The sequence below is a fragment of the Bombus vosnesenskii genome, unplaced genomic scaffold (assembly GCF_011952255.1).
Source record: "Bombus vosnesenskii isolate JDL3184/JDL3185 unplaced genomic scaffold, Bvos_JDL3184-5_v1.1 scf7180000013403, whole genome shotgun sequence".
Lineage (NCBI taxonomy): Eukaryota > Metazoa > Arthropoda > Insecta > Hymenoptera > Apidae > Bombus > Bombus vosnesenskii.
This window is the reverse complement of record NW_022883026.1, coordinates 1,064,842-1,088,183: the sequence shown is the minus strand read 5'-3', so window position 1 is coordinate 1,088,183 and position 23,342 is coordinate 1,064,842. Positions and strand designations below refer to the sequence as shown.

Below are 23,342 nucleotides of genomic sequence, written 5' to 3'. Positions count from 1 at the left end.
TGGCTACTGTAATTACATACTTGCTGCTTATAATTTTTCAAAGTTTTACTTCCCTAAGGGTCTAGTTAGGGGATAGTAGTAGCTCTGCTAAAACTATATGGAAGACCATAGGGAAATAAGATTATGTCGTCGCGATAGGATAGAACAAGGACGATACGTTAGTCGGGTCTTTTATACGGGTTAAATTTAAATTTCGAAAGTACCGGAATAGTTTATTGTAAACGGGGAGTGATGGACGATCTGAGCTCTACGTATTTCATGACTGACATCTTGTCCGCGGTGACTCTCGGCTGTCTTACGAGCGTATTTTTGATAGTTGCGAAATCTTTCGCATGGTGGAGACTGTGTAAGATATTTTCGTATCTGGAAGTTTAGCATAAGGGTATGTCTATCGCAGGTTGATATAGCCATAAAAGGGTTAAGATAAATATAATAGGCAAAAGGTAATTCTAGGTGTCATATCATAGGTTATAAGTTATGCCAGTTTGTTTCCTTTAGTATAAATTGGCGGCGAGCATGTTTGGACGATCCATCTGGAGAAGTGGGCTGTGGCAAGTGGAATAACGACGAGGAGCAGCAGGAGGACTAACGAGAAGAAGGAAAACAGCTTGTTTTATCGCTGACAATGAGAAATCTCTTGAATACCTCGTTGGCTGCGTGCAAGCGTGGAAGAAAAAGTGTGAAATAAAGTAAGAAGTAGCAGGGAGAAGTAGCGTGAATGTGTAAATAAGAACGTGTAAATGAAAGCGTCAATGAAAGTGTTTGAAAAGCGTTTTGCGTAAAGCAGGTAGTGATAAAAACGTTGAAGTATAGGGTGAAAGGACGAGGTGTGTAATAAAGATGGGTAAATGAAATAAACGCGTATCTAATCTGGAGGCGCGAAAGATGGAGAAGAAAACGTAATAACGATGTTGATTTAGCGTGGGAATTTATCGAAACATGGGTTAACTTTGTGAAAATCGTGAAATATGTATAAAGATCGTAAGTTAGACGCGTGGAAGTTGACATAGGTAAAAAAGGAATTAAAAGAGAGTATAAAATGATATAACAGGTAATACGTAATGCAATATAATTTGAATTAATTATAATTTAATTTTTAGGAGACTAAAGAATAAATAAAGATACGTTTAGAAGATGTATATACGTGTTGTTTATTCGACCATTGACCATAAATTGTGAAATTAGGGTTGACATATAGATGATATATAGAATAGTTTTGAAAGGTTAACCTCTTAGGTACGATGGGACGGTCAAGAAGGGCGCAAGACCTGCTCTTTCAAACTATCAGGGAGAACGCAGTCGCCCTAGCGGTGGTGGCCGAACCGTATAGGGTGCTGGACGTTCCGGACTGGACCAGAGATACGGACGAAATAGCCGCCGTCACCTGGACATCATTGCTGGAAACACCCGCCCACGGGGGCCCGTTGGAGCGCGGTAACGGGTACGTCGCGGTCGAGTGGGCAGGAATGGTGGTGGTGGGCGTATACGTGTTACCCAACTGCGGATGGGTAACGTTCAAGGAGTTCCTGGACGGCTCCGAGGGTGGGACGTGCGCGCCCACCGCCAAGATGGGAAGTCAAGGAAAGGAACGAAGATCTACTCCTGGACGTGGTCCAGGGCCTCGAGATTTTTCTTATTTGAATTTTATATTATTTTGTGTCGCTTTCGAATGTAATATATTTATTTTGCATATTAAAGGTATTAAATTTCGATAAGGAAATTAGTAATACTGTCATCGCAATCAACATGTTTCATGAATTATCTCATTTTATGACGCAATATTTTTCCTTTGCGGTGATGCCTACGTTGTTTTATAAACAAATGAAATAATGAAAAAGTTGTACCAGTAATGTAAAAGTTGTACCATGAAAATGTAATACCAGTGTTAGAGATTTTATGGTTTTTTAATTTTACGTAATAAATAGATTACAAATCGAAACAATCGAAGCTTGATCGTAATACAATGCGTTGTATAGATCATGATCTTTTTTTTTTTTTACGTGGAGGAAATCCGCACGGACACCAGGCCGCTTTTGGGGGAAAACGGCCTGATAGTGTCGGACTCCAACCGACTAAAACCTCCACGATGACCGTCCCTGTTGCGATCGAGGAGGCACAGGAACCGCTACGAGCGACACACCGGGCCCCCTCGCGCACTATAATACATTCGCTAATGGCGCGGTGTGCGGCCATGTCACATCGCGCCCTGTCGCCGGGACCGCCGTGCAAGACCGTCCGGATCCCCAACCGAACTGCTTGGCGGTCCCGGGGCGCTGGACTTGCCAGCGCCTAAGTTTCAAACCCCAGCTGAGGGCGCGGCGGCCCTAGTGCACCTCGCCGAGACGCATCCACGGCCTCTGCTGCGTCCCCGCTGGCCAGTCCTCTCGGAGTGGGAGCCCCTCTCCCTCACCCGCTCCGCAATAGATTTTGATCTATAAGAATTTTAACTACTATGTGTCACTAGCTTACAATTATTTCAGACGGCTTGTACGTTTTAAAAATGAATTATACAACACACACATCACAGTTACAATTTGTAGAGACTCCAGGGGTGGCAAATAAGGGTTAACGAAATCGCAGGAACGCGCCGATGTTGAATCCGTTTGTCAATGTCTCACGAAAGTGCATATAAATCCTTTTACGAAAACTGCGTCCTAGGCAATTCTTTTAGTAAAGAAATCCTAGACACTATTCTACGATTTCACAATTAGTTCCTAGTTGGTCGTCCAATTTCTCAGAAAAGAAGAATAAAAGAAGAAACAAATAAAAAGTAAAAATGACTGTTAATTGCGCGTTGTTTAATTATACACATATGGTAAGACTTATTTTATGTATTATTTTGCAGAAATTTAAGAAATTATTTATACCCATATAGAATATACCATATCGTTTTAAAATTCTTCACAGACGTCCTGTGCTAGCTCAAATTTAATTGAACACCATCATCGCTCACAAACAGAATCACAAACAGATTACACCTATAGATAAACTATTATATCTTATAAAATAAACATGTATATTTATTATACCGCACAGCCGCACAGTAACGAGTAGCAACCGATTCCCGGACCAACGTTCAGTTCTTCAAGGTAAGACCATTCAAGCTATTAAACTAAAACATGGCCTTAATCGGCCAATTGACCGGCCTTGGCTCTGAATCTTGAATATCTTTACTTGTTACTTTATTTTCCTTATCTTTGTCTTTGGATTCATCCTTTTTCTTCAATAATTTCCTTATTGTTATCTCCTCTGTTTTCTTCAGCTTTATTTACTGTATCTTCAGGAACAGTCTGTTCTTCAAGAATAATTTCTTCAGTCCCGGGTTCCTTACGAGTTTCACATTACGGCTTATCTTTACTTTATCCGTAGTTGTGTTAAGTAATCTGTAGGCTTTTGATTCTTCCGAATATTCGACAAATCTTAATTTTTCTGCTTTCTCGTCTATTTTTCTTCGACACTCTTGAGGTATATGTATGTCGAGTTTACATTAGAATTAGGGTTAGGGGCGTGAAGCGAATCTTCTTTTGGATTACACGTCGTCGTTATGCAATAGAGAAGACATTGGCTAGTGCAAATACTATTACCATAGAACCGGACAAGTAACCGTGGTAATTAGATACTCGAGAAACTAATGACAATGATCCTAGGTTCAATAACGAATCCGCGGACAACGGGACGGTAGTCGTACGCACTCGCAAAAATCTAAGTCGGATTCTGTGTTAATGTTCGCTGACCGTAAGGCGTTAATCCTTTTTGTTGATGAGACCGCAAGAGAGAGTGACTTTCCGTCCCGATCATACCTCGGAGGAAAACTATGACGGGGTGTGTCTAAGGACACGAGGTCATCGGATTCGTTGGGGATATCCTACGTTCGGAAAGTAAGGGAAATTGACGTTGCTGCTAATTGGCCAATCTTAAAGCTTTTCTCAACGAATCCAATGCTTTCGCATCCTTAGACACATCCCAACGCAGTCTTCCTTCGCAGCAGCATCGCGACAAAAAAGTCAGTCTATTACAGCGAGTCAACATACCACGATCGTTATACTTACACGGTTCGAGTCGAATAATTATCTAAGCTCTCGACATCTCGTGCAATCATTGTCCGCACTCGTAGCGCATCTCGAATCATAGCTATCCAAGCTCTAACTTATAACCGCGCATTCGCGAACCGAATATAATCGCGAGTTCTGCGACAAGTGTACTCATTGACATTACAGTGAATAAACATTTATCGTTGAGTAAATCTGAGTTTTCCTCCGACCCTATCACGACATATCACCTCAGTATATACATCTGATGAAGAACAGCAAGCTTTTGTGAGTACAGAATATAAGGCATCTGAGAAAATTTCCCAGGAACGTTGTCTCGAAATGAGTAATAAAAATGGAGAACGTACAGATGTATGAATTATTGTTTAGGGGCTACGAGCCACATGACGGCAAGCAGAAATTTTTTCAACAGCTTCAATCCAGATGAAAAGAGTTTTGTACTTTTAGCAGACGAAGTTGAGGCAGGCCAAGTAAAAGGTAAAGGATCAGGCATCAAGGTACCCAAGTAACGGTAAAGTAATAAACATTCATGTTGACAATGTGCTGTACATACCTAGACTAAGCTCGAAGCTACTCTCGGTGAACAAATTAGCAAATGATGGCTATAAAGTAAGTTTCGAGAATGACTGTTGTCGTATTATAAAAGATGGAGTAGTAAAAGTATTTGCTAAAGCCTCAAGCAACTTATATCTACTGCCGACCATCGAAAGTGCATGTACAATTAAGGAAAAGGAACACAATGAAAGCTGCCAACATACCTGGCATAAGCGTTTCGAGCATAGAAACATAGATGCAATAAAGCAATTAGAGAATGGCCTTGTACCCGGGATAAAGATAAGGGACTGCGGCATAAGAGAAATTTGCGAGTGTGTATGAAAGGAAAAATGACGAAAAAACCTTTCCCTAAAGAATCATTACGAGGACGAGTAATATTTTCGATCTCATACATACAGATGTTTGTGGCCCAATTAAGACTGTAACTCCAAGTACAAAAAGGTATATTTTAACTATGATTCACAAAAATATATCTGATGAAAACAAAAGATGGAACCACGAAATGCGTTAAAGGATTTGTACAACTAATGAAAAATCAATTAAACAAGATACCTAAAGTAATAAGATCGGATCGAGGAAAGGAATACGTCAGCAACAATCTAAGGAGTTATTTACATAATGCAGGTATAAAAATTCAATATACAGCAGGATACTGGCCGCAGTAAAACGGAGTGGCTGAAAGGAAGAATCGTTCATTAATAGAAATGGCTAAATGTATGCTTATTGATGCCGACATGGACAGGAAGTTCTTTTGTCTCCACTAAGACCTTGACGCCCTCTAACCCTTACACACACACTCTCATGTACAGTATAAATGTATCACTTCCCTAACACGCCTCCTTACATTTATACTGTACACTTAATTTTATTTACATACTTGTCGAATTAACAAAATATTTAACATTTATCGCCTTATTTACATTTCTCTTATTTTACATTCATCCATGACCTAAACCTTTCAAATTTCTCTCTACACAGTGCCTTCGTAAAAATATCCGCAGTGTTTTCTTCTGTACTTACTTTTATTATGTTTATCTTATTTTCCTTTACGTACTCGTGAACGTAGTGGTAATGAACTTCGATGTGTTTAGAATTTTTTGTAAAAGTTCCGTATTTTGCTATACTCATTACTCCAGAGTTATCCTCATAGATTTTTACAGGGTTATCGTCTACATTTACATCGAAGATTTTCATTAGTTCTCTGATAGTCATTACTTCGCTCACCGCTTCCGATAGAGCAACATACTCTGCATACGTCGAGGCTTTTGTCACACACCTTTGTTTTTTAGACTTCCATCCAATTACATTTCCATACAATCTAATTACATACCCAGAAGTCGATTTCCTATCTATATGATCTCCTGCCCAATCAGCGTCCACATAACAATCTATCGTTTCGCACTTTTCATTTCTTTTATAATGTAGCCCTAAATCTCTAGTCCGGTACAAATATTTCAATATTCGCAAGGCATATTTAAAATGTGTCTCGTTACAACAATCTTGAAATCTACTCAGATAATTCACACTATAACTTATATCGGGTCTGGTATTTACACTAATATACAGCAATGCGCCAATTAAATTCTTGTATCCAATGTCCTCTCTATTTATCTCAGCTTTTTCAATTTTTAAGTTGGTCTCCATAGGTGTACAGTACAATTTGCTGTTATGTAATTTATATTTGTTTGCTAATGATTCTATGTATTTCTTTTGGCTTAATCTCATTTCATTTTTTAAATAATCATACTCTATATTTATTCCAAGATATTCTTTTACTTCACCTAAATCTTTCATTTCAAATTTATCAGTTAATAATTTTTTTACACTTTGTATCTTCCCTTTGTTTTTACTACAAATCAACAAATCGTCTACGTATATTAACAAATAAACAACATTTTCTCCCTCTCCATAAGTATATAGGCACAGCTCTATATTGTTCTTCTTAAAACCTAATCTCGTCACATACTTATCAAAACACTCATACCAGTCCCTCGGACTTTCTTTTAACCCATAAAGCGCTTTCGATAATTTACAAACTCTATTCGTTCCGTCCGCATATCCCTTTGGTTGATTTACATATACCTCCGAGCTTACTTCACCATTTAAAAAGGCAGTTTCTACATCCATTTGCTCAATTATTAATCCATTTTGACAACAATATGATAGCAATATCTTAAAGGTCTGATTACTCGCCACTGGAGAATATATGTCATCGGCTACGTTTCTTTGTTGAAATCCCCTTACCACTAATCTAGCCTTATACCTGTCCTCTGATTTTTTCGTGTTGCCTTTGTTCCCTCTTCCTCTGTTTCGACCACGTGTTGGCCCATGCCAATAGCCGTTACTGCTTCCCGCTTGTATGCCATTTTGACACTCTCTCGCAAAGTGTCCTAATCTTCCACATCTGAAGCATCCTTCCTTTTTTGCAGAAAAGGCGTTGGTTTGCCTTTCTCCTCGATTGGATTTATTTTTCTTCTCTGCTATCTCTATTTTATTTTTTACATACGCTACCGTTTGATCCTCTTCTTTCAATGCGTCTATTATGTCCGCTATGTAGCTGTATTCTTCGGGTAACGTATTCAGCATGTAATTCAGCTTTTCCCTCTCACTTACTTGTGCGCCCGCACTTTTTAATTCATTGATTAATTTTTCAAAGTCGTTAAAGAATGATGCTGAATCACTGTAGTTCTCCAGTCTTATGTTTTCCAATCTCCTTCTGCATACGATCTGCAGTGCCGTCGACTCTTTCAAGTACATTTCATCGAACCTTTTTATTATATCATACGCCGTTTTTCCTTCCCTAACATACTCCAATTGTCTGTTCGATATTGCACTATAAATTATATTAATTGCCTTCAAGTCCTTCTTGTCCCAGTCTTCATCGTCTCTTTCGTTCTTCATTCTAGTTGTAACAACCTCACATTCCTTATATTTGAGAAACATCGTGATTCTTTGCTTCCACATTCCATAATCCTCACCATCGAATATAGGTATCATGATTTCCGATCTCTCCATTTTAATTGATTCTTCTTTTTTTTCTTTTCTTACTCAAGCGTTCCTACGTGCTCGAAGTATATTTCTTTTTTTTTTTTTTTCTCTGAAAGTTTTTTTCTTTACTGAAAACTCACTCGCAAGATCGTAACCACGCACTACATATCTTGCAAAACTAGTAACTACGCTCTGCTACCATGTTAAGGAAATTCGAGGATTTGGGAATACAAATAATTGACTATATTTCCCACACAACAGTTATACAACTATATTACTCTCTGAAGAACGTCTTGCACGCACGCTGGTCGCCAACCGACTATCCTCGATTCTTCTAACATCTGGCAACAGTCTTTTGTCTCCACTAAGACCTTGACGCCCTCTAACCCTTACACACACACTCTCATGTACAGTATAAATGTATCACTTCCCTAACAGAAGTATTGGGGTGAAGCAATACACACAGCCAACTGCAAAATATCTTATCTACAAAACACACAGGTAAGACGCCGTATGAATCATGGTACTCTGAACTACCCGACGTCAAAAATCTTCGTTCTTTTGGTACTATGGAATATGTACATGTCGGAGATAAGAGGACACCGGTGCCTTCCCTCTGAAACCTCGGGAAAATCCATAGAAACATTGTAATTAAAACCTACAGTTGTAATTAAACGATTTGCCGTCATTCTACCCAATTGTATTTGTTTGAGACCTGTGACAGTAAGCTTGGGCTCAAGGCGACAATTAGTTGCCGAACGTGGCCGCGGTCAACGGGACGAACTCTCCATCTAACAAAGGCATTGAGTAACCCTATAGCTCTCCTTAAAAGAAAGATTTGTAGCGACACGTGACAGTAAACATTCCAACGGTTTCTGTCCCGTAGCTCGCCACACACAGATCCTATTCTCCGGGCAGGATGTTTACCAGATGCCGACGCGTCTCCGCAGTACGTGATCGGCTAGCCCGAGGACCGTCATAAACACTAATATCTAGTTACCTAAAATCCTTCAACAGATACACAGTCTTTGTCCCAATTACGGGAAGACAGGAGAGACCTATTTTTCCACGAACGACGTTTCCCACTAGCAACCCTCCCTCAAGGGCAGCTAGCATCCTTTTCTAACTACCGATATGGAGATTGGCCAATTAGCAGCAACGTCAATTTCCCTTACTTTCCGAACGTAGGATGTCCCCGACGAATCCGATGATCTCGTGTCCTTAGACACACCTCGTCATAGTTTTCCTCTGGGGTATCACCGGGACGGAAAGTCATTCTCCCTTGCGGTCTCATCGACAAAAAAAGAGATTAACGCCAGCGACTATTGACACAGATCCCGACTTAGATCTTTGCGAGTGTGTACGGCTACCGTCCCGTTGTCCGCGGGTTCGTTATTGAACCTAGGATCATTGTCATTAGTCTCTCGAGTATCTAATTACCACGGTTACTTGTCCGGTTCTATGGTAATCGTATTTGCACTAGCCAATGTCTTCTCTATTGCATAACGACGACGTGTAATCCAAACGAAGATTCGCTTTACGCCCCTAACCCTAATTCTAATGTAAACCCGACAAATATATTTGTCGAAGATGAAAGGAAAGCCGAAGCCTTTCCTTGGAAATTTTGGGAACATCCTCTAGTACCTTAGCCTAGATTTTATTATAGTTGTAATTGCTTAAGATTTGTAATAAGCGAGATTGGGTTCGAGGTGACAATCGGTCGCTGAACGTAGCCACGGTCACGGGATGGATGTTTTATCTAACGGAGGTCTAGAGTGGTTGTATGTGTTTTCCGAGAAATGTGGTTGTGGCGGCATGCGGCCTCGAGAGCGGGCCTAGCCACGTGTGATGTTGCCTCGGAGGTGCCGATGCAATGGGACATACATTGTATTAGTAATCAAAACTCCAGGCAGAAACTGCCTAGCAACGGCGTTTGGAACCTTCTCGATGCTTCCAAACGGGTATAGAAAACAAAATGCAATCGTACAGGAAGAAAAGTCTCCACGAGGCTGGCATTCTTGCGATTGCCTTGGAGAGTGATACATCGAGCATTTTCGACGATCGCATTTGCGTCTAAGTTAGTTTCGCTTAGTAAGGAGTTATCCCGGTGACCGTGGATTCGTTTGAACTCAAACATTGCTAATAGTATTATTTAATTTAATTATTCGTAGATCGTATTATTCATTAGGCTTAGTGTTTGTTAGACTTATTATTAGTTGTACTTATTATTTGTTAAGCTTAGTGATAGACCTGTATATACGTGTAAATAAAATCTCGGCTTTGTGAAACGATGGCTAGTCCACATGAAGAGTCGTCGCACGTCCAAAATTCGAATCGTGATCCGACATATTAATATTTTTACAAGATTTATGTTCCATATACAGGGGTGGTTGGTAACTGGCGGTACAAGTGGACAGGAGGTGGTTCTACGCGAAAAAAGAAGTCGAAAATATACAATAAAAATTTTTCGTTTGAGGCTTTGTTTTCGAGAAAATCGACTTTGAATTTTCGCTCGGTACGCGTGCACTTTATCACGTCTCGTTATAACGGATTTCACTGTAGATAGTTGTCCCGATGGAAAAATAAAAAAAAAATTAAAAAAAAATTTTTATTCCATATTTTCGACTTCCTTTTTCACCTCCACCTGTATACATTTATTTAGTTACTATTCTCTGCTTATTTCATACGAATTTCATAGTCTACAGCCTACTTTATTTATTATGTATGTAACTTAAAATCATTGGAATAATGATTTTTGCATTAACATTAACGTACGTGCCAAATAATACGTGTACCGGAAATGACGTTTACAAAATGGGGCACACGGTTGGTTAGAATTAACCGCAGTACATTTTCATACGCTATTGATTATTTCCTGTAAATGAAGAATTTTAATATAATGTACAAAATATATAAAATTTAGCATTAAAATTGTCGCACATATATTTAAAAATTAATTGGATTAAAGTATTTTTCAAAAATTCTAAGAATGTAAGGTCGACGTAAGATTTTACACAGAACTAGTTTCCATTTTCGCGCGTAAGACTACGTCATAAAGACAGGGGTGGGGGTATAGAAAGCGGATTTTAGACGCGCAGCGTAGGCTTCCCTCAGTCATCTTACGACTTTGCTGTGAGGAGGGTGTTTTGCTCGGTGGTTTCAAATCCTTTGTGTGCAGTTGTGTGAATCTCTTCTGTTTTGTTCTACGACAAACACGAGCCGGATACAGGTTAGTATACTTTTTACTTATTCAATAATTAGGTGAAATAGTTAAGAAAGCATGACGAAGACAAAGGAGAGACTTCCAAAACCGAACGCCGACAAGCCAAGTGAAACTGAACGGTTAGTAACTTGGATTAACAAAGTTCGCCGCAAACAATCAAAGTGTCGCCGAAACCGCAGACGCGATTTACGGATTGAAGCAATGCTGACGTGCGCTCTTTCCAAAGCTGAAAATGATTTACGCATCCGGCGATTATCAACAGCCTCAAAATGGGAGGATCTTAAAAAACAATGCTTGAAGAAGGTAAATTATACAAATTATGAACTCTACAATGGTGAAGACACGGAAAATCCGGGATCGTCTCAACAGAATCCCCGGGAAGAAGAGCCATCGTGTCCTGAATTGAGCAGTTTAGACGATTTCATGTCTAAGTTGGCAGAAATAAAAGTACCGTTACAACGCTGAGGTAGCGGGAAAAATGCAAGCGATTAGGTTTGGAAGACCTAACTGTGACTACTTTGACAAGAGGATTTCTCGCAACGTTTTATCTACCAAATGCGTAGAGATTTCAACAACTATATGAAATCTCGAGCGATTATGGAGCACCGTGTGTTACGTCGGTGCTGCAGGAATAGAAATCGCATTTGATGTATATATGGATATTTTTTGTTTGCAGTCTCACCGTTCGAGATGGCATTGGGACAAGCGGAGGGAGTTGGTGTTCGCAACGATGCTGAAACGTACCGCACGCTCGGGGACCCCATGTTCTCCAATCTCTGCGCCTTTCATTGGTTTGGTTTATATATTATATTATATGTATTGGTTTGGTAATATACGTAATAATGAGCGTTCGAAATATGTTCGAAGAGTGTTCGATCCGATATTTTTTATTTTCAGAAATATATACTTTGTATGTCTTATAGTTTAAAGAAAATTTGTATAGTACATTTTAGCTTGTAGATTTAGTAGTATCGTTTAAAATATTCGCTCCATTATTCTGAACGTCAAGATTTTGTATATATTAACAGTTTCGTAGACTTTAAGAAATAAGATGAAATTAATAAAATGTTTACAATTTTTCTGCAATCTTCTAGTTCATATTAATGCCAAAAATGCTTTTCTGCCCAGCATACTACACATAACAAAATTCTGTCGCAGGCAAGAGACCCGTACATGTACCCAGGCTGTTGGCCGTCATCGGCAACATTATTTGGCCTGTCTGTGTATGAGATAAGGAACGACGAGAGAGGATTGGTACGGGATAAAGAAGGGACGGAAAGTCTTTGTTTTTAGAAAATCGTACATGAAGTTTTCTGGCAGACGAATGGGTTGCACCATGATCAAGTTGTACATAAACATCTCATCACTCCGCGCTTCCGTATCTTGAACATCCAAGCATCAACTAATTCGAAAATCGTCTGACGTGCGATACTCATAGGCTTATTGTGACGAACTACAGCAAATTGTAGCAAATCTTATTTGGTGAGCTCTAATCCCTTTTGTTCGTTATCTGTGCAAATGTGTTTTCTCATGTCAGGAAAAGTTTTTTCATAGCTTGTACCACCAGGTTGTATGCGAGTTGTCGAAGCACACAAGATAAGCCTCCGGTGAATATCAATAAGGAGAGACAGCGCTAGGGGTAATGGCCCCCCCTAACGCCAATTCAATAGTCAGGAAATATTAGGACTGGCTAGAACAAGAGAACGCGTGAAGGGGGTGCAACTGAAGTTAATTCATAAGAGGATCCTGGAGCACCCCTGTCATACGCGTAGGGTGGTCATCGTGGAGTTTTAGTCGGTAAGAGTCCGACACTACTCTGCTGTTGCGCAATTACTGCAACAGCAGAGTGTCCATGAGGATTTCTCCACGTAAAAAAAAAAAAAAAAAAAAATGGTTGTATGCGAGTTACTCTGGCTTATTAATATGCCTTGTTCAAAGTTGACCAAGCTGAATACTGTCACAGGTCTCTATCTTCCCATTCGAATTAAGATAATAAGAGCTTTTTGAGGTATGGAGTAAATTGAATGCATCTTTGTTGAGTCTAGATGATCCAGAATGGCAAACTACCGCAAGTAGAGCAACTAATCGAAATAATAGACATGCACATATACGTAATATGTTTAATATGGATAGGAAATTGTTTTGAAATTTAACAATCATTGCAATAATTACGTCGGTTCGGAAGTCGTATTACTAGATACTTATTTTCACAGATTTCAATTCACTTATCCATTGATTGATGTTGGGACAAATGAGGAACTTCGCATGTTATTAGATTAACAAATAAAATATATTGTTCCTGATAAATGGTACGCAGAATAGTAATGGAAATAAAAGACTGGTTTATATTACAGTTCAAGTGACTGATAATAGGAAAGCAGTGATGGGAAAATGAGGCAACGTATTATAAAATTGAATCCCTAAGTATAGCATGTAGATAATATTTTGAGTGTTGACGAAGGACAAAATTATGCACATTCCTTTTCCAATTCCAAGGAAATACATCATTGATGAGTCAGTTGTCAAAACACGATGGAAATTGCTCATTGTTAATTGAACAAGTTTGATATAATTACACAAGCTAAAGATTTAACTTGAAATTTGTTTGAAGAAATTTATTTTTGCTTATACCTGATGTCAAGCGCGGTATTAAGTATTATGCTTTTATAACTATTGTTTTAAATATTTTTGTGTTGAAATATTGTCGTTTGGGTGTCCGTTTTGTACTGCAGGAGTACCCGAAATAATTATACTCGTCATGTACAGCTAAACAACTACAGGCAGTTGATCCTATTCCTGGAACGTTTTTGATAATGGAAAACGTGTTCGTGCTGTATGTTTTGCATTCAATAACAGGAAATGGTTCTGCAATTTCAGTGATTCAAAGTACTTGCAGTATAATGATAAGCATAATACAATATAAATTTGCATTTCATCCGGCTACTGACGGAAATACTTGTTTGACAATGGAACAGATCATTGCTAAGAAAGGAAAAAACGAACAGATTGTGTATCTATAATCTATTCCAAATTAAGATCATCGTTTCACGTTTAATATTTTAGATCTGCAGAAGGTAATTCACATTTCATTGTGATGACCGTATACACTGAAGCTATATCTGACCTTGCTATTTTTTGTTATTTGTGAAAGTATGTAGGATGTATAATAGACAAATATAGGGAGGATACAAATAGTCTCAACTCTTCTGCAGAAGGAGAAAGAAAAATAAAGGGTGATAAGGAAATGGGCATACCATACAAATAATTTCAATATATAGTCATTTTAAGCATGCTAATGAAAGCATGGTAAGCATGGTAGTGTTCAATCGTTAGAAATATGTAATACCCAAATATGAAATTTGTATTATTTAAGTGTTTCAAAATGTTGGGTATTCCTGGGTGGACACTTATAACTTTTGCTTTGGAAGTTGAAGAAAATTACATTTATGACGTGAATTTTGTAATAAGCCACCTGCTCTATGAGAAAGTCATATTGCGAAAGGCATCTAAACAAGTATGTATTTTTTAAATATTATTGCTTTTATTACACTCACAAAAAAAGAAATAATGTGGTGTTAATACAATGAGTCATAAAATGTTCAAATGCGTTGCGTCAAAATTTTTATGACAATTTTTATATTTATAAAAGCTTTGTCTTGTTTTAATTACATAAGTACATGATAGTTGTAACAAATTTTTGTTCCATCAGTTTTCCGGCAGGTAAAAATCAAAATATACTCATTGAAGTCAAATGTTTTTCAGATTGAAAATTGCAAATTTAATATAATTGTTTTACGGATTCAACAGTTTTCTCTTAGGTGGAATAATTACTTAAAACATATTACTTGTGCTTTTGATACGCTGAGAACAGAAGAATATCTTGTTGATGTAACTTTAAGCTGCGAAGGAAAAAGGAATAAGAGCAGAAAAAATGCTATTATCTGCATGTAGTACATATTTTAGAGATTTATTTAAGGTAGAGTGAAATTAAGAATTTAATAATTTATTACTGTTAACATATATTTTATAAATGATACTTATTCTATTTTAGGAAAATCCATGTCAGCATCCTGTTATAATATCTCGTGATGTAAAATTCGATGATTTGGTTGCATTGGTTGATTTTATGTATCACGGTGAAGTAAATGTGGTTCGGGAACAATTATCTAGTTTTTTAACAACTGCTGAACTGCTTGCTGTTCAGGGCCTTGCCGATGGCTTAGTAGATAGTTTAGTAGAGGTATGTTTTTCAAAATCGTTAAATATGATTAGATATTTTCTGCTTAAATTAAAATAATACACTTGTATCACGTTAAACTGTGTTTCAGGATGACATTTTTATATCAACGTTATTGTTTTTGTATTCGTAATGACGCACTTTTATTTGATACTAGTGCTTCAAAAAATAATTAAAAGTCAATAGATCTTGTTCATATATTTGATTTGAATGTAATTTAATATGTCGGAGATAAGAGGACACCGGTGCCTTCCCTCTGAAACCTCGGGAAGATCCATAGAAACATTGTAATTAAAATCTACAGTTGTAACTAAACGATTTGCCGTCATTCTAACCAATTGTATTTGTTTAAGTCTTGTGACAATGAGCTTGGGCTCAAGGCGACAATTAGTCGCCGAACGTGGCCGCGGTCAACGGGACGAACTCTCCATCTAACAAAGGCATTGAGTAACCCTATAGCTCTCCTTAAAAGAAAGATTTGTAGCGACACGTGACAGTAAACATTCCAACGGTTTCTGTCCCGTAGCTCGCCACACGCAGATCCTATTCTCCGGGCAGGATGTTTACCAGATGCCGACGCGTCTCCGCAGTACGTGATCGGCTAGCCCGAGGACCGTCATAAACACTAATATCTAGTTACCTAAAATCCTTCAACAGATACACAGTCTTTGTCCCAGTTACGGGAAGACAGGAGAGACCTATTTTTCCACGAACGACGTTTCCCACTAGCAACCCTCCCTCAAGGGCAGTTAGCATCCTTTTCTAACTACCGATATGGAGATTGGCCAATTAGCAGCAACGTCAATTTCCCTTACTTTCCGATGACTGCTCGTTTGGTTAGGCGATTAAGTCGATGGAATGTTGATTTCACGTGACACTGCATGGTCACTGGTAAGTGCACTTTTCAATGGCACGTGATCCGGCTCAAAGTACCATGTATTTTCGATCTATCGCGGGGAGACGCGATCGCGAGGAAGCGCGTCAGCGGCAGTCGTAAATTCCCGTTACGAATATAAGAATCGACACCACGGATAATAGAGGTGACTGATGTGGTATAACACTGCGATTAACAGGTAAATAAAATTTATATTTCCAACACTTAATACACTAAAGAGTTACACCGGTACGTATGATATAAATGCCGTAGACGAAACTTTGAAGTATGACACTCCGATAGATGAGCACTGAATGTTCTTTCGTAGTAGAGCAAGGCCCTTACAGTTGAATATAAGAAGAAGGTAACTTTCCTGATGTAGCAGAAGTAGCAACTGAACAGACTGACTTTCCGCTCTCATGCAATTGCGGAGGAAAGCTCGGTGTGGGTGTGATTTGTTGAGCGAAGAAAGCGGATTCGTTGCTCACACTTTTCGTTAGTAAGGTGAGGGAAACGATCTGCGATGCCTATTGGTTCTAGTCAATGCTAATGAGTGACGAGGGGGGAAGGAAACCTCCTACCTGTTGCTAGTTGATGTCATTGTTTAAAGGAAAACCCGGATGTTTCCGTTAGGTCAAAGCTTTCTCCGGTATTTCTAAGAGCGCATAATAAACCTAAGGACTTTTCTAAAACCATAAACCGAAAATATTTCTAGGATTAGAAAATCCTTCAGAACAAACATAATAACTGTAAAACATATATTGAAACAATGAAGTTAAAAAAAAGTTTTATGATGCATGGCGTATTAATTAATAAAAGTATATTATTATTGTTGTTGCTATTTTCGCTCTAAAATCTAATTTAACTTTAATTTACGTTTAATATCATTATATTATCATACATAAATATCTGAATGTAATAATGAGAGGGAGGAGAAAGGTATTGTATGAAACGCAATCATATAAACCGGTCTCGACACACGCTAGGGAAAATCGCTCAAAAATTGAGTCGTCAGAAATCAACATGGAAGACAACAAAGTTCTTACGAGATAGACGGAGATAGGTGAAGTATCTCTGTCTGAGACATTCATAGCATGTCATGCATGAGCAGAACAAAAATTTTGTCTTTGGACTCAAAAAGTGGATGCTTTATGGTTTCGTCAGTATTTTCAGTATAGGAGTGTCCAGACCTGTTTGTACGACATTATACCTCCAGAGTCTTGAATACTTTCCATGCATGTATATTGTATATACATACATATATAACACACTTAAATATCTTGTATCTATATTTGTACATAAATATATCTTGTGTATCTCTTTCCACTGGTTTTGAAGAAATGCCTGAAATTAACTTAAAACTAGATTAATTTAAACGAAATTGAAAGCTCTTATATAGATCCTATCTATCAGGAACCTAATTCTATCAAAAATCTAAAGATTTCTTCATAAATCTTACCTATCAGAAATCTAAAAGATTTCTTTTATCATTTCTGTATATATCTACAAAAATTTAAAGATCTATTTATGAAAATACTATCGATATAAAAGCAAGCATGATTACCAACACTAAAGTAATACTTTATCTTGCCAAATTCCCACCTAGCTGACTCCTGATTGGCTGGAGCGGTAAAATTGTATTACCATTAAAAAAATATATTATAAAGTAAAATATACACATATGCTGTTTTTTCTCGATATTATTTAATCAAACATTAATTGAGAAATATGTATTATTTTTAACGCAATATTATTAATATTATTAATTCTAGGAACTAATTTTCTTTTTCAAGTAATTTTTATTTTTTATTTCTTTTATATTATTAAATACTTTAGCATATAACGTGAAATTATAAAACATTAAATTATTCAAATTTACTATTATTTGCAACTATATAAAAAATAATAATCACATGGCACATGCGCACAATTATAATTTATACATAGAAGATATAACAGTGTTTAAATATCTTTTAATTACAAATGTTCTAAATAATCCTGTTTTTATATTATCGGATTGTATGTGGAAAAACAACATGTTTTAATTTTATTTTAAATTTACTTTTATTAATTTGGCAATTTTTTACTTTAGAATCACATTCTTCTAGTACTCACCAGAATGCATCGTGATTTGTGCGCGTGCGTAGTTCCGTTCTTTTCTCTTCATCATGGCGGTGAGTGTGGAGTCGTCGTTTTGAAAACAAATTTTATAATCTTTAAATATCAAAGACATCATGCCTAAAAGGAAGATTGTTTATATATTACAAAGAAATCATCTTTACTAATTTAACATTGATCAATTTCTTTTTCATTAATACCTTAATCTTTAAAGTTTTATGTATGACAGTTAGGCGAGGTTTCTCAGCATGTTTGCGAGTATAACCTAAATTTGTTTTATGATGTTTATAAGATTTATAGAATAGTCGCTTATAATACTAGTTCAAGAAATTAGTATGAATAGATTGAACATCTTGATATCATAATTTATTGTTATAAAACAAATCAATATTTCGAATATTTTTTACGTTTGTATACAGTATTTAAAATGAGCAGTTTTCATTAAATGAAGCGTTTTTTTACAGGATGTAAAGAAAGTGGTAGCAAAAAAAGTGCGGAAAGAGCCAAAGGATTCATCCAAGAATGTTATGCGTGAAGTACGCATTCGTAAACTTTGTTTAAACATTTGTGTCGGTGAATCTGGTGATAGACTCACTCGTGCTGCAAAGGTAACAATTATAGATGTTATTTGTATTTTGTTCGTTTCAAATTGTTTTAACTTCTTCGTGTTCTTTTATTACATCATAATTATTGACATATAAATATATATGTACTATATATATATATATATATATATTTCTATATCTCTAATAATAAAAGTTGGTTTCTTAAAAATTAATCTTTTTTGTAATTAAATATAGATTAATATGAATAACGATTTTCAAATTAAGGAACACTTCATTTCTATTAAGATTTTTCAAATTTTTGTAGGTGTTAGAACAATTAACTGGACAGCAACCAGTTTTTTCTAAAGCAAGATACACTGTGCGTTCATTTGGCATTCGCCGTAATGAAAAAATTGCAGTACATTGTACAGTACGAGGTGCTAAAGCAGAGGAAATTCTTGAACGTGGATTGAAGGTAATTCTATCACTGATAAGAATGTTTTACATTTAATTTCTTTTTAAGTGTTCAATTTTGCTTTTCCTTCTAAAGGTACGGGAATATGAATTGAGAAAAGAAAATTTCTCTGGCACTGGAAACTTCGGTTTTGGTATTCAAGAACATATTGACTTAGGAATTAAATATGATCCCAGCATTGGTATTTATGGCTTGGATTTCTATGTTGTACTTGGACGACCAGGTTAGTTTATTACCATTTGATATTCTATGATAAATCAATATATTAAATATATGCACATCTGGCATAATAGTTACTACTATATTCAAGTTGTATCTATATTTATACAATATGTGCTAGAATATAGGCTTCGTATTTGCAACTCATGCCCACTTATAATACTGGGTGTGTTACTTAAATGAAGCTACAGTTTAGATTCATATTTCTTTGAATATTAACATTGTTATTATAATTCTATTTTGATAAATTAAGAGTAAATTGCAGAATATTTATCCTTTTACTTAATTTTAGAACTAAAAGCTGTTTGATGCTGTAGAACACTTTATTTTATAATTCATCTCTCTAACAAAATGACCTTTTTTTTTGTTCTAATCAAAAATTTAATAGAGGATATAAATCTCTGTAGATGACTTAGACATTCAGCCCTTGACCTTCAGATCTTGAGAGATATAATTGAATGCCTTAATGTCTGAATGATTAGTTTTGAATAAGTCAGTAGATTTTTTCATACCATTACCTTTATTTACAATCTATATGCATAGATTTATTTTAATTAATATAAATGATACATTAGTTTGTGTATATTGTAACTGTAAAAATTAAATCAAGCTATATTACAGTATAATCAAATAAATGTTCTTTTATATACAGTTTGCAATATTTTCTTCTGTTAAGGTTTCAATGTAGCTCACAGGAGGAGGAAAACTGGGAAAGTCGGTTTCCAACATAGACTTACCAAAGAAGATGCAATGAAATGGTTTCAACAGAAGTATGATGGTATTATTATAGCTGGGAAGAAGTAATATACATATTTGTATTTTACAGTTCTTTCATAAAAATTTTAAAAATAAACTTATTTGTTTAATCAAATTTTATTAATACCTTCATCACATATTTTACTATCATGCTTATAAGTACATTATTTGTCTAAGAAGCATAATTTGAATGCCAATTTTATAATATTAATGTTTTATAAAAATATTAGAAACAGAATTTTATAAATTGTATAAAGTTATTCAATTATTAATTTTATTACAAAACTTGCTTCAAATTAAGAATTGGTGACGTAATACTTCGTATTATAATAAGGAAAGGTTATAACAAGTAAATACACACTAATAAATTAGAATTTTATAGACTTTATTAATGACTACTATATCGTCACCAGTGCGTTAATACATGAGTAGAATATTTTGTTACACATTCATGTTTCCATAAAGAAGATAACATAAGAATATTCCACATACAATCTACACCACGGATAACAAAGGCATTGGTTTTAGCTTAACATTTAGTTCTTCAAATAATTATCAGATCAAATTTGTGAAAACTGTAGTAGTGATAGTATAGAATGTGAAAATACAAAAGGCCTTGTTGTATCAGTACATGATCCTATGTTTTATTTTTTATATATGTCTTATTTATTTATGCTATTTTTTTACAGAAATTATGAGTAAATAAATTAATACGGAAACTGGAACCTCATTGAATATTTTGACTTTTAAGTGAGCACATGATTAATTTTAAATTATGAGAAAGGAACTTCATAGTTGTAGTTCTGCATATCTTTTAGAGCAAAGATACTACTTAGAGATGTGAACACATTATTTAAAATTAATTTTGTCACGCATTTCCCTTTAGATTTCAAATTTTATTTTTTTTTATGATACGCATGAAACATATTAGACTCTTCAATTTCAAATAATAAGGATAACTAAAGCAAAGCGTTCACACTTTTATTACAAACATATTCTAAATATATTTTCCGAAATGGAAATCAAAATCTAATATTTACCTAATCGTTATATTTTATTTTTTTATCATTTACCTTTAACATATATCTATAAAATTAAAATACTCAGGGTATTGGAAAACTATATTAATACATTAATTTAATTTTTTAAATTTGTGTAATTTAAATAAAAAAATTGGTAATATAAATTTTTATTGCAAGTACCTACTAAACTTAATTATGATAATAAATAATTTATTTGTAATAGTTCTAACTCAAATGATACAAAAGTGCAAACATTTCCGTATGAAACACTTATATAACTTTTACTTTCTGGAATATATTATACTAAAACTTGTATTATTGAATGACTGACATTATTATAAACACATTAGCTTATTATATGAGAATAAGCTTATTTCCAGTACCCTTATACTGTAATGCTATTATGAAATAGTAATAAAACTTGATGCATAAGGTTAATTTTTTGGAACTCTATTACCTAATTAATATTAGGATACTTGACAGCAATATAGCAAAGCATATATGATTTTTTTTCTGTAATCTGCAATTTATGTTTAATAATTTTTTACTATTTAAATTTATCTTTGGTTTTAATCTAATGGTATATATAGTCAATCATTTCAAAACATGTGAAATAGAATTATAACAGATATATAAGAAATGTGCTTCTTTTAATATTCACATGTGACATCCATAAATAGTTACACCATTGCACTATAATACTCTCTCTTATTTACCTAACTCGACGTAATCAGACAGATAAAAAGGCAAGATATATCCCTCAGTCTCCAAATTGTTTCTTTATCTGGACGTCATATTCTTAATGATATAATTAAATATTTATATATACTATATTCTTCTTAATAACAATTAGATATATGTTGAAGAGTTTAAATAATCTTGCAACATTAATTCACATTCTGTACAATTAATTCAATATAATATTTATGCCATGGTAAATTATACAAATACATAATGCTTTCTACTTTCCACAGTAGAATTGATAAATTCTTTCCCTTTACCATAGATACGTAAATATATTTAATCTTTTGCATTGGTTGTATTATTGATAAATAAAGTTAACACATCAAACATATATGTATATTACATTAAGTGTATTTTATAAAACATACATTTAATATATCAAACATGTAATAATACTGAATGTGATAGTATAATTTGTACAATATGTTACATAATGTAATGCACGTTATACGTTTATAAAAATTTTCTAATATTTTTTATGGTGAGAATTGTGATTATCAGTTATTACTATGTAATATATTAGCTAATGTATTGTCAACCAATAATTTCAAGTGCAATGCAAAGGATTAAATCATTTACTGTACTCTATACTTCATACATTTATACATATATGTATATACATTTTATATCACTTTTCATTTTCAATACATGTTTATCTGAGTCAATTAAATATCAAACTAATAACACTAAATAGAAGAATTACTCTTGATAACTTATGTTATAAGCATTATAACATATGTTAAGCACTTTACACAATGTTACTATATTTTTTTGACATGTTTTATTTTTAAAACATACCAAACAAATATTTTCATAATAATTTATACATTTAAAATAAATATTTATCATTTATTATTCATTTTCAATATTCAGAAAATTTGTAAACATATGTTTATGTCAGTGTAACAATTTTAATAACTGAATTAGTCAAATTGAAGATCTACATACAATAAGTTAATTCTAAATTTAGAAGAACATAATTCAAAATCTATCTCCTTTTTGTTGTAGAAAATAACTTAGTAAGTTACATTTATATAAAATGTAAAGTTTTGTTATTTAAAACGTAATTAGAGAAAGGAAGAGAGAGAGAATTTTTGCAATTGCTATATATTGAATAAAAATATGTTAAAGTATTTATGCGTAAATTATTTTAGTCATAATATAATAAAAACAAATTTATATGCAAAAATATAATAAATATCAAATTGTTTAGTGTTAAGTGATACTCACTATATGTTCATGAAATTGTATTCCATTGAACCTTCGTATTACATAAACTTAGAAAGTCACAGAACATGATGTAAAAAAATATTCTTATCATTGTAAGTTATCATTTCCTGGATATAGCAAGTAATAATTCTCCATATTATCAATCTAAGAAATTTATAATACAGTTAACTGTAAAATGATTTATGTAAAATAAATAAAATCGGTGAAGGTAACTGAATAATGTCTTTCTTATTGGTTACACGAATTAATTTGAAAAGAAAGAAAAGAAAAAATGAGTAAAATACATGATATGAATGTTTTATACCGG

The 23,342-nt window shown here is 34.7% G+C and overlaps 3 protein-coding genes across 5 annotated transcripts; all 3 read left to right on the top strand.

Annotated features, from left to right (window-relative positions):
* The first annotated feature begins 10,872 nt into the window (after positions 1-10,872).
* On the top strand, positions 10,873-11,453 carry LOC117237824. Its single transcript, XM_033502186.1, has one exon. It carries the CDS (start codon positions 10,873-10,875, stop codon positions 11,278-11,280), a length of 408 nt encoding a protein of 135 aa, XP_033358077.1. The 3' UTR covers positions 11,281-11,453.
* Positions 11,454-14,680: 3,227 nt separating this feature from the next.
* Positions 14,681-15,236, top strand: LOC117237825 (broad-complex core protein isoforms 1/2/3/4/5-like). The gene is made up of 2 exons (XM_033502188.1): positions 14,681-14,791; positions 14,867-15,236. Exons 1-2 carry the CDS (start codon positions 14,747-14,749, stop codon positions 15,110-15,112), a joined length of 291 nt encoding a protein of 96 aa, XP_033358079.1. The 5' UTR covers positions 14,681-14,746; the 3' UTR covers positions 15,113-15,236.
* A 2,770-nt stretch (positions 15,237-18,006) lies between these two features.
* Positions 18,007-20,154, top strand: LOC117237820 (60S ribosomal protein L11). Of its 3 annotated transcripts, none has more exons than XM_033502181.1 (5): positions 18,007-18,100; positions 18,509-18,652; positions 18,915-19,064; positions 19,140-19,287; positions 19,960-20,154. In XM_033502181.1, the coding sequence occupies exons 1-5, from the start codon at positions 18,095-18,097 to the stop codon at positions 20,085-20,087; spliced, it is 576 nt and encodes a 191-aa protein (XP_033358072.1). In that variant the 5' UTR covers positions 18,007-18,094; the 3' UTR covers positions 20,088-20,154. The 3 variants fall into 3 exon arrangements, with proteins under 3 accessions (XP_033358072.1, XP_033358071.1, XP_033358073.1); XM_033502180.1 differs by lacking the exon at positions 18,007-18,100 and adding an exon at positions 18,164-18,302; XM_033502182.1 differs by lacking the exon at positions 18,007-18,100 and adding an exon at positions 18,277-18,298.
* The last annotated feature ends 3,188 nt before the right edge of the window (positions 20,155-23,342 follow it).

Excerpts from the sequence above, each read along its gene's own strand:
- LOC117237824 (XM_033502186.1), top strand. The coding sequence starts at position 10,873 with ATGACGAAGACAAAGGAGAGACTTCCAAAACCGAACGCCGACAAGCCA.
- LOC117237825 (XM_033502188.1), top strand. The coding sequence starts at position 14,747 with ATGCTATTATCTGCATGTAGTACATATTTTAGAGATTTATTTAAG. Across the intron at positions 14,792-14,866 it reads ATTTTAGAGATTTATTTAAG|GAAAATCCATGTCAGCATCC; the intron begins GTAGAGTGAAAT and ends ATTCTATTTTAG.
- LOC117237820 (XM_033502180.1), top strand. The coding sequence starts at position 18,267 with ATGACAGTTAGGCGAGGTTTCTCAGCATGTTTGCGA. Across the intron at positions 19,065-19,139 it reads TTCTTGAACGTGGATTGAAG|GTACGGGAATATGAATTGAG; the intron begins GTAATTCTATCA and ends TTCCTTCTAAAG. Across the intron at positions 19,288-19,959 it reads TGTTGTACTTGGACGACCAG|GTTTCAATGTAGCTCACAGG; the intron begins GTTAGTTTATTA and ends TCTTCTGTTAAG.